Genomic DNA, 20212 nt, shown 5'->3' on the forward strand with positions numbered 1-20212 from the left:
TGGTGCCACATGCCAGTTCCACTTGATTTGAGCTGCAAGGAGCCTGTATTATGTGACATAAGTCAAACTGCATGACTATGACAGGGGAAGCCCCATGCTCAAATCCCAAACAGCTATCATGCTCCTAGATTCACCTGACCTACTTGTAATTAAGATTACAAGTAGTCCTTGTTTTATGACTGGTCATCTTACAAACATTCAAAGTTATGATGGCTACAGAATGGGTGCTTTAGGGTCGTAACATACCCACACCCAACATAAATGGTCACAGTGTATCTTGCAGTCATGACTGCATCTTGCATGGGTGGCCTTTATGACTTGTTGCATTTTGCATTGATATGACTGCAATTTGCAATGTTTTTTTTGCCAGTTTCCAAAAACTACCCATTCACATGGGCAAAACACGCCCTTCAAATGAAAAGATTCTCTTAATGACTGCAGGGTTTGGTTAACGATCATCCCAGAAAAAGCTTATTTCTGGTCACATGGGTACGGTCGACGTAGGACCACAATTCTGTGATCAATTATTTAATTTTTAATTTTATTTTACATTTTTTGTCTCAACTTATTTTTTTGTAAATAAGTCAAGGTAGTGAACATATCTAATACGCCTTTCTGCTCCTATTTTCTCCACAGTAACAGCCCTTGGAGGTAGGTTTGGCTGAGAGACAATAACTGCCCCCAAATCACCCAGTTGGCTTTCATGGCTAAAGTGGGACTAGGACCCCTGATTTTTAGCATAGACTTTTAACTACTAAATCAAACTGGCTCTCCATTGTGGCTTTAAGTTGAGGACTACCTGTATTTCATGGACTTAATGTAAACATAACACAAAGAGGAATACTGCTTAAATGATTATCATAAGTCTCTGGAAGAACAGTGGGGTATTTATATAGTTAAACTTTAGCTATGTAGATAGATAGATAGATAGATAGAGACAGACAGACAGACAGACAGACAGACAGACAGAGACATGCAAAGATATACTGTATTTTATAAGCAAACATACACATATTCTGACATCATCCTTGCCTTTAAGAAAGAAGTTAAAAGATACCATTCATAAAGATGCTAAAAGGGAAATAATCAGCAACAATTTCAGTGCCAAAGTATTTGATCTAGCACACATAAGACCAATGTTGTTATCTCATTTCAACATTATTTTTGATAAAGCAAATATGTCCAAGTGGAAAAACAAATACCATCTCCCCTAAATAAATAAATTGCATAATTGTATGAAATTTTAATAGGTTACATTTCTCTGATAAGTTCTTTTTTGTTGCTGATTGTGAGATATATTTTTTTCTTACACAGCAATTATCGCCTGGAAAAATCCTTTTTTCTATATACAGTAGAAGCAAAGCTTTCCTTAGGAAGGATGACATTTTAAGCTCTTCTATTTTCCCCAACTCTTGGAGGAGCACTGAGAAACATCTTTTGAAACTGTGCAGATAACAAGGAAAACACTGTTATTTCTGTCAATCCCGTTTCTCGGATAAAATCCCGCCTTAGTAGAAACCAGTCACCTTATTTTCTATAGACCATGGGTGTCAAACTCACCATGTCACGTGTTGTGATACATCTCAACTTTTTTTTTGCACTGCTGGAGCTGGGGTGGGCGCAGCCTCCGCATGATGCATCCAGCCCACGGGCCGGCAGTTTGACACCCCTGGTATAGAATTTATTTATCCTATGGTTTGGGCTATCTTTCCCCAAAGATATGAGAAAAACCAAAGTATCTTACATAGACTTCCTATTTAGATATTATTTAAGAGCAAAATAAACAGGTGTAGACTACATCAAGGACTTTCCGTCCCATTTGTTGGGGTAAAAATGGCCTAGAATTCCAATACAAACTAGAGCATGCCACAAACTCTTGAATAACCAGAGGATATTGAAGTTTGCTCTGTAAAAAATACCAGCTATGCTCAGAATAGCATGGAAATTCTGATTTGTTTATATCCAGACCCAAGCAGATTTTTGAATCTGGGCTTCACAAGCAGCAAGTGTACCCATCCTGCAAGAGACCCCTTCCTGTTATCTGCTTAAACTCCCTACATAATTTTCTTTAAATATTCATTAATGACATTTCAGGGTCATGTCTTCTTAAAGTGGCGAGTCTATGGAGTCTATATACAAATAAAGAGGATGAACACACAAACCTTCCAAGACTGGAGTATCTAAATAAAAAGCATATTATGGGGATAAACAAAGCCCTAGGACTTCAGCATAAAGAAGGACAAATAAATCTTGTAGCCTTAGAAAGATAAAAAAAGTTTATGTAGCTGTGTCAGACATGTTTTAAAGTGCACTTCAGAGACATACTAAGGAGCTAAATATAATTCATTTAGAAGAGAGTTATCTGTATGGTCAGCATAAAGAAAGCTCTACTTTATGTGCAGTGAATTTCAACTATCACTTGTAACATGTGATGATCTTAATTCATTTGACCTCTTTCCTCCTTGACTTCATATAACACTTAAACTAACAACTTCCTCCTGAAATAGAAGAGCTGTTTTGCATGTCTTTGTTCCTAATCATATACAGAAAATAACACAAACAAGATGATATGCTGAGATAGTGTTCTGCCAAAATTAGTTTCCTGAAATATTGCAAGTGCATGGCAAACATGCAATTTATGTATAGTATCTGTTTAATTTGAATTCTACAAAATTAAAAAAAAATGCACAGGTGAAAGCTTGTGCACTCATATTTACATGTGGGATATAGTTTGTGAATAGAGCTTACACTCATATGGTCCAAAACGTGTAAGTAATGTCTGACAGGTTCACACTCCATTTGAAGACAGACTGGTAGAGGCCTGGGGATGGTAATTTTTTTGACTCCCTGTCCTATAGAACAGCCTCCTTCCAGAATTCAGATTGGGCACAACCTTGGCTTCATTATAGAACATGTTTCTCAACCTTGGCAACTTTAAAATGTGTGGCTATCAGCTCCCAGAATTCCACAGCCAGCATGCTATGATCACGTGATGCAGAACACTGCAACTGTCGTAAATGCAAGATGACCGAATGCCCAAATTGCAATCACATGGATCTCAGGAGTGGTGCAACAGTTGTAACTTCAAGGAAGGGTTACAAGTCACTTTTTTCAGTGTAGTTGTAACTTTGAACTGTTAATGGTTAGTCAAGGACTATCTTTCTGTATGTGGTTACTGCGAGTCAACAGCAACCTGATATCACATAATAAATCCATTTTTTGTAAGTTTTCTAAACAGAACATTTAACATCTATATCAATTTTAAAGTAGAAATTTTAAAAGGTACATATTTTTTTGTGCTCTTACTACTTTTTGATGGCTAGCTCTCTTATCATGTGATAGACGTACCTTGCTCGATTATTGAATATGTGAAATAACTCTTTCGAAAAACTCTGCATTTAAGATATGCCAATCTAATCCACAAGAGTTCTTTCACTGAAGCAACTTCCAGTTGCATTTCGCAATTAATTAAAATAGGTCTGTCAAAACTTTCTGTTCTCTTTTTTCCCCCGTTGCTAGAGGCATGCAGAAGGTTAGATCTAATTTCCTGTTTTTTCAGATAATAACCAGCTCACTTTTTTGTTGTATGTTAAGGACATATGTCCTTAACGGAATGAGCTATGCATATAGTATTGGAAATGATCTTTAAGGAAGTACAGATACTCCATGTATGACCACAATTGAGCCCAAAATTTCTGTTGCTAAGCGAGAAAGTTGTTCAGAGAATTTTGCCCCATTTTACGACCTTCTTGTTGTTAAGTGAATCACTTCAGTTGTTAAGTTAGTAACACAGTTGTTCAGTAAATCTGATTTCCCCAATGACTTTGTCAGAAAGTGACAAAAGGTGATCACATGACCAGGGGACTCTGCAACCGTCATAAATATGAGTCAGTTGCCAAGCATCCAAATTTTGATCAGATGACTTATGAAGGTCATAAGTCACTTTTTTTCAGTGCCATTGTAATTTGAGGACTACCTGTAGAAGACAAAACAGAAATGCTAGAGCAATAAAATTGTCTGATCTTACAGGCTTAAATAAAATATCATCCTCATTCTGCAAAGCCTGAGCTCCCAAACAGAGGCATATTTTTTCCCCTTTCTTACCTCATAAAACATATAGAAGGACAGAAGGGTAAGTCCAATATTGTAGACCACTAGAATTCCCCTGCATGAAAACGGCTGTCGGTTCTGCATATACTTTGGTCCTAGCCATATAATTAATAAATATAAGACAGAGAAGATAAAGGTAGGTCTGTAGTTCGTCAAGAGAAACCATCCTTTTACTCTGGGATCTGAAACAGAAAATAATTTTTATTACTATTGTTCCTATTTTGCAGCAGCCGGGATTTAACCCTAGCAAATAGCTGCCCATTCCAGATTCCAACACCTCCCTCTCCCATCTCTTTAGGAAAGCTTCAGTCATAGAAACTGAAGGAATAATAGCTGGTAAATACACTCAAGTGTCTTTTGTTCTTATTTATGCAACAGCACTCCCCCTCTCATATTAGGTCCGATTTAACTGTGCTGTTGCTAAGGGAAGTATAACTAATTATGTTCTCTTTACTTTATAAAATGCCGTTCCCCGAAAGAGCACTTGATATGCCACTTCTCATATTTGTTTCTAAAATCCTGATTCAAAGTACCTGCAGCCCATTATTTTTTTAATTCTCCATTTTCGGTTAAATTTTATCTCCTACAATCCTATTATGGGATTATGTTTTTTAATAAGAGGAGCTGTAAATGAGACAGTGCCCGACTTGCCATTTAATTTGCTGTTCTTGCAGTTTTACTGATGAAAAAAAGCCTGCAGTGCAGCAAAATAATGGGTATTAAAGATTATTTTTCCCCAAACAGCTTTGAATTCTCTTGGGAAGAACTGTTTCAGCTCCTCCATTCAAAATGGTCTTCCAGGAGTTAGAATTTAAAACTTTCATCCATTCATATTTAACAGTCCTGGGGCTTCGTCTTAACTCCCATTCATTGGATGGCACAATTAAGCAAATGAGAGCCAGTTTGATCTAGGCGCCAGGCTAAAAACCAGGAGACGGTGAGTTCTAGTCTCGCCTTCAATATAAAAGCCATCCAAATTGCTTCCCATGCAAATACCTCAAATACTAATGCCAGTGTGGAATTTGGCACTACTGAATTTTAATCTTATACAGTAGTCTGAATGCCTGGAATAAATGTTGTGCCAATTATGCTGAGCCAACTTTGAGCTGGCTTTGGATACAGATGAAGACTAATAAACATCTGAGGAATTCTATGAAGTATATTTAAGAGGCAACAGCAAGTACTTATTTTACCCTACTTGTATTTATTTATTTATTTATTTAGCGTATGGCTGGTCACACACAGAATTAAAAGCACTTCATATTTACAAGTTAGAACAGTTAAAACAATTTTTTTTAAAAAGAAGCAATTATTAAAACCTAAGAGGAAAACAGAAATAACATTTCAGAGTTTAATGTCGAGTTTGGAGATCCAGTCAGTAGCTGCCGTTGTTACGCAGAGGAAGTCCTTAAAATCTCCTGCGTATCTTCTATTAGTGCATTCCCTCACTGTATGTTGGATAGTCTGTCGGGGAGCCCCGCAATCACATTGTGCTGAAGGTGTCTTTCCCCATTTATACAGAGAATCGGCACACACCCCATGAGTCATTCTAATTCTATTGTATGTCACCCATATGTCTCGGGGTAGATTAAATCCTGGAGGTATACTATTAGGATTAATATGCTCAGAAATATCTTGGGAGGTATAGCTACTCCATGCTTCCATCCATTTTTGTATAGTGCTCTGATGTTCGGCCAGCAGCTTAAGCACTGTGAGGAGTGGTGGATTTCTTGACTTTAATCGACATCTTAAGAGATCAGAGGTATAGGCATGAATGGGTAGAGAGGAGTTTAGCAGAATCTTACTATACTCCCAAATGAGAGCTTCTTGTCGTCGTAAGTGCGGGGAAACTATGTGGCTAAGAACTGGTAGCCAGTGAATAGGTGTAGATTTTATGCACCCAGTAATTAATCTCATCATATGGTTGAGTTGAACATCAACAAGTCTTGTATGTAAGCTGTTTATCCATACAGGTGCGCAGCATTCCGCTACAGAGTAGCAAAGCCCAAGGGCTGCACATCGAAGAGTTGGAGCTAAAGCTCCCCAAGTTGTTCCGCATAGTTTTTGCAGAATGTTGTTTCTGCTGTTAACCTTTGCAGCCATATTCTGAATATGTTTTTTAAAAGACAGGGTCCTGTCTAAGGTGACCCCCAGATATTTTGGAGTTGCCTCATATGGGAGCAATTTGTTATTTAGGTATACATTGAGTTCTCTTTTTGCCAGTTTATTATTAAGGTGGAAACATGATGTGACTGTCTTACTTACACTTGGGATTAACCTCCATTGGTGGAAGTATGTGCTCAGAGTTGTAAGGTCGGCTGTAAGTACACTGTAAAGTAGCGTGGGCGCACACAGAGACGGACACTCAGCTGGGTGATAACTTCTTTATTGAGGTCAGGAACAACGCTGGGGAAAGGGGGTTACCTGGCGTACCTTTATACCTGCCCAGGTGAAAACCAACCAATGGATTCAAACCTGGGCTTCCCACCTGTGCAGGAGGCCAATAGATTTAAACCCTGGCTTCCCGCCAGAGCTGGCCATAGCCCGGGGCTGTCAAACTCGTTCAAACGAGGCTTTCCCGCCAAATGCGGTTATAGCCTGGAGCTGTCCAGCCCCCTGCTGTGCTGACAGCCTGTGTATGCTTAAGCCGCATACACTACACCCCTTCCCCCATAGTGAGGTTTTATCCCCCCTACCATTCCTACCCTTATAACTATATACACTATTTACATCCTGTTATATTATTGACACTTCCACCTTCCTCCCCCCTTAGGACCGCACATAATCAGAGAGGTAGCTTGGAGTCTTGTGGGCCCTGCTTGATCTCCTTAGGACTGGTTCGCCCAGTGGTGTGTTGCTGCTTGCATTTTCATTGTTTCCTGCCTTTCCTGGTTGTTGGGGTGGTGGTCCGTGGTGTGTAGGTGTGGGTGCTGTGGTTCCAGGGGATTGTGTGAGGCTGGGGGTTGAGGGGCTGTTTTGTTGGCATTGCAGTGACCTCCTTCCGTCTGGGTCAGGTGTTGCCCTGTCCCCACTGCCGGTCTCCTGCCTGGAGCAGGGCTGCCCTTGTGACCCTCTGGTAGCCCTCCTGGATGATTGTGTGAATGACTCCTCATCCTCCTCGTCAGACCCCATAGTGTCCCCCAAGACCCTTCCAGGAGCCCTTTTCCTTAACTGGTCCAGATGCCTTTTCCACAGTAGTCCCCCCTCCACCCTTACATTGTAGGACAGGGGGCCTGTTTGGTCCAGTATTTCTCCTGGTACCCATGGGTGACCTGAGCCATAGTTCCTTGCCCAGATGGTATCGCCTGTGTTGAAAACTTTTTTGATATTTGGGGTCCCGATGTCAGCTGCTACTCTGTCTGGGTGGAGCCTGTCCAGTGTTGTTATCAGGCGTCTACCCCATCTGAGTTCTGCTGGGCTTTTGCCTGTTGCAGAGCAGGGCGTTGAGTGTTGGTAAAGAAGGAAGGTGGCCAGTCGTTGCTTCCATTCCCCTTAGACTATGCGCTTGAGGGCGTCTTTTGTGGTGCGTACAAATCGTTCTGCCAACCCATTACTGGCCGGATGGAAGGGGGCTGAGGTGGCGTGTCTAATCCCCAAGGTGCTCAGGAACACCTGAAAATCCGATGAGGTAAATTGCGTTCCATTATCTGACACAATTACATCCGGAAGTCCATGGGTTGCGAACAGCCCCCTTAGTGCCTGAATGGTTCCTGCTGAGGTCATGTTGCCCACAGGCACCACCTCCAACCATTTAGAATGGCTGTCTACCACTACTAGGAATATGTGGCCCTGGAATGGACCCGCATAGTCTATGTGCACTCTGGACCATGGGGTGTGTGTTTCCTCCCATTTGTGTACTGGTGCATGTGGTTGTTCGGGGCGTGACCTCTGGCACGTGTAGCACCCTGCTACTAACCCCTCTATTTCCTTGTCTAGCCCCGGCCACCAGAGGTAGCTCCTTGCCAGTGCCTTCATCCTTACGACCCCTGGGTGGCCCTTGTGCAGTGACTGAAGGACTCTTCCTCACAGGCATCCCTTGTGGGTCGACAGCTCATGTCTCCTGGAAAAATAAGCAATGAACTCTTGCCCTGGTGATTTGTCCTGCCACCCACTGCTTACCCATGATTGCACCCGGCTCAGGATTTTGTCCTTGGGGGTCTCTGTGGCCATGTCTTTGGCGTTGAGGGGGCATTCTGGCAGCTCTTGGATTGCCAGTATTTGGGCAGCAGGTGCCGGGTCTGGCTCAGCATCCCTTAAGGGGAGTCTGCTGAGGCCATCTGCGTGCCCCATCTCTTTGCCTGGCCTGTGTACCAATTTGCAGGCGTATGCTGACAGAAAAATAGACCAGCGTAGCATCCTAGGTGACAGAATCTGCGGTGTCTGTTTATCTGTGGTGAACAAGCGTAATAGTGGTTTATGGTCTGTGTATATTAGGAAGTCCCTACCATACAGGTAATCATGGAACTTCTTTACTCCTGCGACCACTGCCAGTGCCTCCTTATCTATCTGGGTGTAATTCCTCTCTGCAGCTGACAGGGTCCTGGAGTAGTATGCAATGGGGGCTTGAGTTCCATCTTCCTCTAAATGGCTGAGCACGGCCCCAATCCCATAAGGGGATGCATCGCAAGCAATGCAGATTGGCTTGTTTTCCCTGAAGTGTGTAACTGTTGCATTTCCTGCTAACAGGCTTTTTAGTGCGTTAAATGCGTCCGTGTGTGTGGCAGACCAGTTCCAGGGTGATTGCTTGTCTAGCAGCCTGTGTAAGGGCTCTGCTATCGTTGCTTTGTGTGGCAGGAAGGTGTGGTAGAAGTTGAGCAGGCCCAGGAATGCCTGTAACTCTGCCTTATTTTGTGGAATTGGGGCTTCTTTGATTGCCCTGACCTTGGATGCTGAGGGATGGATGCCTTGGGCATCTATCCTGAACCCTAGGAACTCTGTTTCTGTCACCCCAATCCTGCACTTGTCCCTCTTGAGTTTTAATCCTGCAGCCCTAAACCTTTCCAACACAGCTTGCAGGTGGTCTGCCAAAACGTCCTCAGAGCTACCTGCAATTAGGACGTCATCAAAGTATGGGCAAACCCCTGGTATCCCCTTGAGAGTTTTTCCCATGACCTCTTGGAAAATTCCAGGAGCCACACTTACTCCGAACTGCAGCCGGTCTACCCAGAACGCCCCCTTGTGTGTGACTATCATTTGCGCTTTAGCAGCCTCCGGGTCGACCGGTAGCTGTTGATAAGCCTGAGCAAGATCCAGCTTTGCAAACACTGACCCGCCTTGCAGGGACGCGAGGATGCTGCTGACTGTGGGGACTGGGTAGGAGTGGGCGCTCAGGGCTGTTGATTGTCCCCTTATAGTCCGCGCAGATACGGACCTCGCCATTTGCTTTGAGGGGTGTCACGATGGGAGTTTCCCATTCTGCTCCATTGACCGGAGTTAACACCCCCTGGTCTACCAGCTTGTCTAGTTCCCACTCTATTTTGTGCTTTAAAGCAAACGGAACTCTCCTAGCCTTCATTCTGATGGGCTGGACCTGGGAGTTTAACTTAAAGGAAATTGGGGAACCTGTGTATTTCCCTAACTGTTCATCAAAGACATCTGCAAACTCTTCGCAGGCAGTTTCAAGTGAACGGCAGCTTCGCGTCTGGTGAATCCCGGTGATCCCAATGCCCAGCGCTTTGAACCACCCCAACCCCACGAGGCTGGTTCGCTGCCCAACAACCAATACATTCAATTTGCCCGAGAACCTCTTGTACTGCACCATCACTGATGCCTCCCCCCGAACGTTTATCGGTGAATTTTGGAAGTCAGAGAGGGTCAGTCTGGATGACCTCAAGGGGACCCGCTGGCTGCTCCAGTCGCAAATTGCTTTAAAAGTTCTGGCGGAGATGATTGATACGGCCGACCCCGAGTCCAGTTCCATCGTGCAGGGGACCCCTTGCAGCTTCACCCTTAATTTTATTTTCGGGGTGAGTGTTTGCGGACCCCCCATTGTGCAAGCAGCCGCCTGTCCCTTCGTGTGGCTGACCGTCAGTCTCTGCAAACGCTCCCCGGTACCTGTGGCAGACTGGAACTCCGCTTCTACTTCGTGCAGGCTGTCCCGTTGCTTGCTCCTGCAGACCGACGCGATGTGCCCAGTCTTTCCGCACGCTTGACACTTTGCTGATTTGAAATGGCAGGTAGACCGGGGATGCTGTCCTCCACAGCTTGCGCAGCGTGTAGACCGGGAGCCGTTCTCGCTGCAGCCGGAACACTGAGTAGACCGGGGTTGTCCACAGCCGCCGTGCTGAGTAGACCGGGACCCGCAGCCACAGTGCTGGGTAGACCGGGGCCGGTTTGCATTGCAACCAGGGAGCTGGGTAGACCGGGGGGTGTTCGCTCCGCACCTGCACTTCTGGTACTTCTGGTCCATCGTGGCCGGTCTTGCTTCCCACGGGTTGTCTCGGTTAGTGGCGAAGGGCCGAGGGGTTTGGTGTATGGCGTCCACTTCGGATACTGACCCTTCTTCCCCGCTGCAGCCACTCAGCTGGTGGATGGTTCTGCTTGCCCTCGTGTCGGACTCCTCTGCCATGTCTCAGGCTAGGAACTCCTCCTGGACATCTCTCTGGGTTAGTTTTTGTTTGGCGAATAGCTTCTGCCACAGTTTCCGATCCCTCAGGCCGCAGACGATGCGATTCCGTAGCCTGATTTCTAGGTTTTCAAAATTACAGAGACTGGCTACCTGCCTTAGGGCGGCCATGTACTGTTTGGCGGACTCACCCGGACGCTGGTCCCGCTTCTCAAAACGATACCGCCATGCGATCTTGGACGTGTCCGGTCAGAAATGTTCGGTCAGCTTGGCCAGCAGTTCGTTGTAGCCGATGGTGTTGATGTCATCCGGTGAGCAGAGACCGACCGCCAGCTGGTAGGTCTCCATCCCGCAGCTGCACAGCAGTGCCGCTGCTCTCTGGCGGTCATCCTTAACCCCATTCGCCCGGAGATAGCACTCGAGCTGTCCCACAAAGGCTTCCCACTCTTCGGGACGGTTACTGTTAAAAAGAGGATACTGACCCAGCTGTGCCATTTCGCTGTCTCGGGTCATCCTGCATCCTGATCCAGTGCTGCCGATGGGGTTTCTTCCGCGGCTAGCGATGTCCAAGGCAGGATCCCACCTTCGTCGCCAGTGTAAAGTAGCGTGGGCACATACAGAGACGGACACTCAGCTGGGCGATAACTTCTTTATTGAGGTCAGGAACAACGCTGGGGAAAGGGGGTTACCTGGCATACCTTTATACCTGCCCAGGTGAAAACCAACCAATGGATTCAAACCTGGGCTTCCCGCCAGTGCAGGAGGCCAATAGATTTAAACCCTGGCTTCCTGCCAGAGCTGGCCATAGCCCGGGGCTGTCAAACTCGTTCAAACGAGGCTTTCCCGCCAAATGTGGTTATAGCCTGGAGTTGTCCAGCCCCCTGCTGTGCTGACAGCCTGTGTATGCTTAAGCCACATACACTACATACAGCTTCTGTAACTTTGATGTTCTTGTGGCTATATGCTAATGCCAAGTCATCAGCGTAAGAGAACTTTGTTGATAGCGTGGGTGGTATATTGGAAATATATAAGTTGAATAAGGATGGGGCCAATACAGAGCCCTGAGGGAGTCCATTATTCAGATGTCTTTGCTTACTAATTTTATCGCCCATGATGACTTGAAAGGTCCTTGCTGAGAGCATGTTATTTATTAGGCGGCCCATGGTCCTACAAGGGACAGCATGGAGGAATTTGCTTAATAGACCATCCCTCCACACTGTATTGTATGCTGCTGTGAGATCCACAAATACAACAGATGTTTTCAATTTATTCTGATAGCTGCTTTCAGTGTGGCTAGTAAGACTAAGGACTTGATCGGCACAGCTCCGATAAGATCTAAACCCAGCCTGTTCAATCGGTATTTGTTCGTTAATTTTCTGTCCAATTCTGTTAAGTATTAACCTTTCAAGTAGTTTATAACAAACACATAACAGAGCAATGGGGCAATAGTTTTCTGGCTTGTTGCTTTCTTTTCCAGGTTTTAATATGCCGATTACCTTGGTTCTCTTAAATTCTGGAGGGAGCTTACTGGAAGTTAGGATATCTGTGTAGAATTTTGCAAGCCATTCTCTTGTGCAAGGCCCAGAGTGGATGATAAATTCAGACATTACTCCATCAAAACCAGGAGATTTTCCAGCTTTGACATTCTTCAGGGCAGTATCTATTTCACCCACTTGGAAGGGTCGAGCATATTCCTGGCTAGGCGAGCACAAAGTTTTTAAGTGCTTTACTTCTCTTTTCACTAATTTAGTATGTTTCTTATCCTGGGGTACTCTAGTTAAGTTGACAATTCGAGTTGCTACTTGATCTGGAGTGACCTCTTGTTGTTTGCTTTGAGCTGGTTGGTCTCCTCCCAATTTTTTCAGTAGGCTCCATGCCTTCCTGCTTGAGTGTTTAAAGTCTAATCCAGATGTAGTTTGCTCCCATTTCTGCCTACGCGCCAGGTCAAGGTTATGAAGTTCATCGGCTATCTCAGCATCACCATTCTCTAGATGTTTTTGGTATAGGTTTTCGCAGGTTTCATTCCATCCTGGGATATATTCCTTTCGGAAGCCACGTGGGATGGATTTTTTAGCCAATGACATGATTGCTCCGACAAAGCGATAGTAGCTTTTACTAACTGCCGGGATACGTCCTATTGTGTTCTCAAGGTCCATCGTAAACTTTTCCCAGTTGGCCATCTTCAGGTTCCACCTTGGTCGGGGTATAGATCTGATAATAGGTATCTTTATTCCTGTCTTAATAATAGGTCTATGTTGGCTATGGGGAAAGGTTGGTAGCACTTGCCGAGAGGCAGGTACAGGTTTGGTTTTATCTTGTGTAACAAAACATAAGTCAGGGTTATACTCTTTCTTCCATGCAGCTGATTTAAAAGTACCTCGATCTTTAGCATCAAAAACTAGGTATAGGTTGTTCTGCTCTGCCCATTCGCAGGGGGTCTCGCTGTTAGTATCATTAAGCATATATCTCCATTGGGTATGGTGGCTATTGAAATCTCCTATATAGATGCCCGGGTGTGGAATCCTTGGAAGAACTGTGTTAGGCCAAGAGATAGTAGGGGGCTTATAGATGTTCATAACTTGGGTGTCTCCAATCTTAATTGTGATAGTGTAGATGTTATCCTCACTGCTTGTTTCCAATAAATATGTGTTTTCAATGTTATTACGCACGTATGTTATCAGACCATAAGTTTGATGAAAAATAGCGCCTAAGTCGTCATATCCAGGTATTCTTCCTCTGCTTTTAAGCTGCTGTTCATTCTCAATGCGTGTTTCCTAGATCACAGCCAAATCGACATAGTTTTCAAGTAGTAGTTTGGAGAGATGTTCACATTTTGATCTACTACTGCCTTCGATGTTGTTCGCATATACATATTGAACTTCCAATACTCCGAATCATTTTAGTATTGGTATTTGTTATTTCTAACCCTACTTGTAGAAGCTAAGAGACTGAATCAGTGTAGGAAGAAATGCCTTGCTGTCCTCTCTTCCCTATTCTTTTTAATCTCAACTTTATTATTTTTTATAAATAACTAAAGCTGGGGAACATGTCTAATACTTCTTCCTCCTATTTTCCCTACAACACCAACTGTGTGAGGCAGGTGAGGTGAGAAAGAGGGACAGGTCAAGAGTCACTCAGACAACTTTCATGCCTAAGGCGGGACTAGAACTCACTGTGCCTTAGTGATTGGCCCAAAGTCACTCAGAAAGCTTTCCTGCCTAAGGTGGGACTAGAACTCACCATCTCCTGGTGATTGGCCCAGAGTCATTCAGATGGCTTTCATGCTTAAGGCGGGACTAAACTCACAGTCTCCTGGTTTCTAGGCTAGCATCTTAATCCCTACACCAAACCAGCTTTCTGTTATTAAATGTTCCATCTACTTGCGCCGATAGTTACAGCAAGGAGTTTACAGTCTGACTGAGAGATGCCAGAACAGAGAAAGATGTACAGATAGTCCTCAACATACAACCATTCATTTAGTGATCTTTCCAAGATACAACAGAACTGACAAAAAAATGACTTATGACCATTTTTCCACATTTGCAACCGTTGTAGCATCTGCATGATCAAAATTTGGATGCTGGGCAACTGGCTTATATTTATGATGGTTGCAGTGTCCTAGGGTCATGTGATCACCTTTCTGACAAGCAAAGTTAATTGGGAAGCCAGATTCACTCCACAACCATGTCACTAACTTAAAAACTGCAACGGTTCACTTAATTACATGGCAAGAAAGGTTGTAAAATGGGGCCAAAATAACAACTGTCTCACTTAGCAACAGAAAATTGTGGTCGTAAGTCGAGGACAACCTGTAGGGGGAGTTTATTTTCTTGTGGTTAAGAAATGGGTGGAGCTATCAAGTTTATTTCCTTTAGACTATACAGGTAAGAAAGGCCAAACCTTTAGAGTAGGCATGTCAAACTGTCGGCCCACGGGCTGAATGCGTCACGCTGAAACTGCACCCATCCCATTGCCGGCAATGGGGAAAGTCACGATACGTCATGCGACGTCATGTGATGTTGCGAGTTTGACATGCCTGCTCTAGAGGAAAACAGCCCTCCAGCTAATCATGCCTGAAGTTGTAGCCAAATCAGGCAGAGATTAGCGCTGTCTGGATCTTAACAATTCAAATCTTTGAAAGTGAGCTACATACCTCTTGGCCCAAGCCAAACATCCAGGTAGCTATTGATTGTTTTATCCAGTGATTCCATTGTATCACCTAGAAAGAAAGAGGAAAAAAACATTTATTTTTTTCTGTAGATCTCTGATTGAGATCCAGTTAAGATTTAACTATAATTCTGAACCTTTGATGCAGTTTTACAGGAACCGCCATCATATATTTTTGCTTTGTCTTTCTGAAACATGTGAGAACAGTTGGCATTAGGTAGCTGTATTTTCTGTACTAACTGTACTTGCTGCATATCCCTTGACAGTAGCACAAAGTTAGGACCTGCTCTAACTAAGCTGTACACTGAAATTACAAAGGATTCTCTTCAATTGCTTTAGAACAGGGGTAGGCAACCTCGGCTCTTTTATGACTCGTGGACTTCAACTCCCAGAATTCCTGGGAGTTGAAGTCCACGAGTCATAAAAGAGCCGAGGTTGCCTACCCCTGCTTTAGAAGGTTAAAAAAGATTTAATGAATCATACAATGATAATTTGCTGAAGGGTGGGCAGCCTGATGATGCCCTGATGTTTTATATAACAAATAACCCCATAGCATTTACTTTGTCTGAAGCTCATGGGAGTTGTAGTCCAAAACAAATCTAGAGAAGACCAGGTTGCCTTCCTTTGCAAAAAAAAAAAAGGAGTTTCAAATAGGTAGTTGAGCCTTGGTGGAGCAGTGGGCTAATGCCTCCTTAAGTAACACCAGCTGCCTGCAATTAGTGCAGGTTCGCATCCCACCAGGCTCAAGGTTGACTCAGCCTTCCATCCTTCCGAAGTAGGTAAAATGAGGACCCAGATTGTTGGGGGCAATTAAGCTGACTTTGTAATAATGCCGCTTCGGGTGTGTGTGAAAGCGCTAATAAGCAGGCATATACATAGAATGAAGGCTACTGCTAAGCTTGTAAGCCGCCCTGAGTCTTCGGAGAAGGGCGGGATATAAATGGAATTAAAATTAAAAAAAAATAGTTAACAGTGTGATATGTCTCAGCAAAGATATTTTTCAACCTGGCAATTGTGAAGTTTAGAAAAACTGGTAAAACCACTGTTTCTGAACACAACATCGCTGAACACAATTCATCTTTAATGCAACAATAGCTGGGTTAGCTCGTTGTCTGGTTGTACCGTCTGTGCGGAGTTTGATCATTCTCGGCTGCTTTTCTATGCTGTTTTAAATTATTTACATTTTTGATCACTGGCTGTGTTTTATTTTGCTCCTATTTGTTTTGTTCGCTGCCCAGAGTCATGTGTAGGAGATAGGCTGCCATAAAATTTACTAAATAAATAAATAAGAGGGAAACCATCTTTACTCCTTTCAAACACTGGCACACCACCAACAAGTCAAAGCTTGAAATGAAAAAGTACATGTAGCCTGCTTTCTAATTAGTCACATTTTAGTAAAACAATTTTAAGCAAGTTATTTTTCCAACTGTTTGCCCTTCTCCATTTTATAAATAATTCTGACTTACCTTTTTCTTTCTTTTTGGTGAATGGACAGTACACTGCAGTATTTAAATTAATGGAGGAGTCTCATACAAATCTTAGGAGCAGCTTGATCTTCCGGAACTATAACCCAGCTGAACAATCTGTGACTTTATATAAAGCTGCCTCATCAGCTGAGTGAGAACTGACTCTGTCAAATTAACTTTGGCTAAGCCTTACGTCTTATGACTATGTAAACAGGGAAGGGAGGCAACGTAGTGGTCAAAAATATAGCTCAGAAGCACCTAATGTTAGGAAAGCTTTGTGGCCTGTTTTCATATTAGCCTTCCAATGTCAGGTGCTACCTGGAAGGATTTCTGCTTTGCAAAACAGGATCATACACTGGATTAAAATACTTTCCACTAGCAATAACCCTGAATATTTATTATAAGCCTTCAGACTGTCAAGCAGACTACAAAAGCAAAAGAAATATAGTCGAATTGAACGAGTAAATATGATCAAGGGTTCTTTTTTAAGAATATTCTAAAGTTGAATTCTTCTTGGGAAATATTTCCCAAGTATTTCTTTACTTATTAGTTCAATTTATATGACTGCCCATCTCATGTTGACACTGTATTTGTAAGTGCTGCAAAGAGAATCGGAAGTTGTTTCTTTAAATATCTTCTTTCTTCTCTTTTTTCATCTATATTGCCATTCACTTTTTCTTCTATCTTTCCTGTTTCTCTTCTTGTATCTTTTTCCTTTTCCTTTTATGTTTTATAGATTTTAACCTTAAAAAAATCAATATAAATATACATGTAAAGTATATTCCTTTCTCTTTATTCGAGCCCAGTAATATTAATACTATTCTTTGATATACTGTATTTGTATCACCAACAGAACCAATACTTAAATGTATTTTAGCTTAACACATTTTGGCAGCTGATCTCATACAGTTGGTTTATGAGCAAACCAGATTGAGTAAATAGTAATTTACTATGACTTGGCAGACGCGGTGACTCAGTGGGTTAGGATGCTGAGCTTGTCGATCAGAAGATCGGCAGTTTGGCGGGTCGAATCCCAAGTGCTGCGTAGAAGAGTGAGCACCTGTTACTCGTCCCAGCTTCTGCCAACCTAGCAGTTCGAAAGCATGTAAAAATGCAAGTAGAAAAATAGGGACCACTACGGTGGGAAGGTAACAGCGTTCCGTGCGCCTTTGGCGTCTAGTCATGCTGGCCACATGACCACGGAGACGTCCTCAGACAAACGCTGGTTCTTTGGCTTTGAAACGGAGATGAGCACCGGCCCCTAGAGTTGGAAACGACTAGCACGCATGTGCGGGGGAACCTTTACCTTTACCTATGACTTGACATGTGAACACAGCCAATGAATGCTTTTCAATGGAGAAGGGAGTGCATAAGTGGTCTTTGATCCAGACATTAATACATTCTCTTGGACATAACAGAGATTTATTTGTCTTAGCAAGTGGCAGCCCTCAGCTAATCCTGGTTGGGCTCAGATCACTAGCATGGTGGGACCCTAGTATTTGGTCAGGAGACTGCCAGGTAATGATAGGGTTTTAACTTACATTGAAAAGAAAAACAGATAACAACAAAAAAATCCTTACAAAAGAGCAGTGTCCCCACCTGCCTCCTTTGCTCACAGCTCGGCGGATGCCTGGGAAAGGGCAGCCACTGAGGCACTTGACCGAGTTGTACCCTTGCGGCCCCTGACCCGGTGCAGATCCCAGTGGGCTCCATGGTTTTCCGCGGAGCTCCAGGAGACGAAGCGTCGGAGACGGGGCCTAGAGAGCTGTTGGAGATCCAGCCGGTCTGAATCCGACCGATTGCGACTAAGATCCTTTACTAGGTCTTATCTCGTGGCGATGAGGATGCCGAGGTCTAATTACTTCGCTACCCTCATCGCGTCCGCAGATAATCGCCAGGCTGCTCTGTTTAGGGTGACCCGCTCCCTCCTTAATCAGGAGGTGAGGAAGGAGCCCTTGCAGGGTCGTGCCGAGGAGTTTAGTCAACATCTGTCAGACACAATCGCTCAGATTCGGACCGGTCTGGACTCCGACTGGGCAGAGTCTGACGATCAGGACATGGGTGGTCTTGTTGATGTTATCTGGGAGGAGTTCGATCCTGTGACTCCGGAGGAAGTGGACAGGATTATGGGGAAGCTGAGCTCCACCACGTGTTTATTGGACCCGTGCCCTTCCTGGCTGGTTTATGCGGCTCGGGAGGGGACATGAGGCTGGCTCCAGGCGGTGATATCTGCATCTTTGAGTGAGGGTAGTTTCCCCGCCATCTTGAAGGAGGCGGTGGTGAGACCTCTCCTCAAGAAGCCTGCCTTGGACCCAGTTGTATTAAGCAACTTTCGCCCGGTCTCCAACCTTCGCTTTCTTGCGAAGGTTGTTGAGAGCGTGGTGGCGCATCAACTCCCTTTGGTCCTGGAGGAAGTTGACTATCTAGACCCGTACCAATCGGGTTTCAGGCCCGGGTACAGCACGGAGACGGCATTGGTCGCTCTGGTGAATGATCTCTGGAGGGCCCAGGACAGGGGATGTTCCTCTGTCCTAGTCCTATTAGACCTCTCAGCGGCTTTTGATACCATCGACCATGGTATCCTGCTGCGGCGTCTCAGGGGATTGGGAGTGGGAGGCACGGTTCTTCAGTGGTTCTCCTCCTACCTCCTGGGACATTCGCAGTCGGTGTTGGCAGGGGGGCAGAGGTCGACCTCGAGGCCTCTCGTTTGTGGAGTGCCTCAGGGGTCGGTCCTCTCGCCTCTCCTGTTCAACATCTATATGAAGCCTCTGGGTGAGATCATTCGTGGTTTTGGAGTTGGGTATCATCAGTATGCTGATGATACCCAGCTTTTCATTTCGACCCCAAACCACCCCAATGATGCCCTCGACGTGATGTCCCGTTGCCTGGAGGCGGTTCGGGTCTGGATGGGGAGGAACAGGCTTCGGCTCAACCCTGACAAGACTGAGTGGCTGTGCGTGCCGGCATCTCGGGAAATTCAGATCACTCCATCTCTTACTATGGGGGGTGAGTTATTACCCCCCGTAGATAGGGCTCGCAACTTGGGAGTCCTCCTAGACTCACAGCTTTCTTTAGAAGATCATATAGTAACTGTGACTAGGGGGGCCTTCGCCCAGGTTCACCTGGTGCGCCAGTTGTGGCCCTATCTAGACCGGGATGCCTTGCGTACAGTCACTCATGCGCTCGTGACCTCTCGGTTAGACTACTGCAACGCTCTCTACATGGGGCTGCCCTTGAGGACCACTCGGAGGCTCCAACTGGTGCAGAATGCAGCCGTGAGAGTTGTGTTGGGGGTCTCCCGATACTCCCATGTTACACCTCTGCTCCGTGAGCTGCATTGGCTTCCAGTTGCCTTCCGGGTGAGATTCAAGGTGCTGGTAATGACCTACAAAGCCCTACATGGCATGGGTCCGGAATACCTTAGGGAGCACCTGCGGCCGGCATCAACTTCCCTCCGCCCAGTGCGCTCCCACAGAGAGGGCCTCCTCAGGGTGCCACCGGTCAGAGAATGTCGACTGGTGGCCCGCAGGGGGAGGGCGTTCTCTGTGGGTGCGCCTGACTTGTGGAACTGTTTACCGGTTGAGCTCCGGATGGCTCCCAACCTTCGCTCCTTCCGGCGTGATCTAAAAACCTACTTGTTTGAACAAGCCGGCCTGGTCTGATGGGTTTGGGTTTTAAATTATTGTTTTAATGTAATTTATTTATTGTATCGGGCACTATGGTTTAATCTGTTCTTAATTTTTGTATTTCGCTATTTTGATATTTATTGCCCTGTTCACCGCCCTGAGTCCTTTGGGAGAAGGGCGGTATACAAATAAAATAAAATAAAATAAAATAAATAAATAAATGACTTTGATAAAGTTGCACGGCACTACATAACATCATTGTACCTGTGGGGATCAAG

At 44.7% G+C, this 20212-nt stretch overlaps 1 protein-coding gene across 1 annotated transcript in view; it reads right to left on the bottom strand.

The window, feature by feature from the left end:
- Nucleotides 1-20212, bottom strand: part of ELOVL5 (ELOVL fatty acid elongase 5) — a 74740-nt gene that overhangs the window by 13344 nt on the left and 41184 nt on the right. The window contains exons 2-3 of the mRNA XM_081313441.1: nucleotides 14829-14894; nucleotides 4105-4292 (exon numbers count right to left, since the gene is read on the bottom strand). Of these exons, the coding sequence (XP_081169567.1) occupies nucleotides 4105-4292; nucleotides 14829-14886 (246 nt within the window). The 5' untranslated portion in view covers nucleotides 14887-14894. The remainder of the gene's footprint in view (nucleotides 1-4104; nucleotides 4293-14828; nucleotides 14895-20212) is intronic.

This window comes from Vipera berus, assembly GCF_964194415.1.
Source record: "Vipera berus genome assembly, chromosome: 1".
Lineage (NCBI taxonomy): Eukaryota > Metazoa > Chordata > Lepidosauria > Squamata > Viperidae > Vipera > Vipera berus.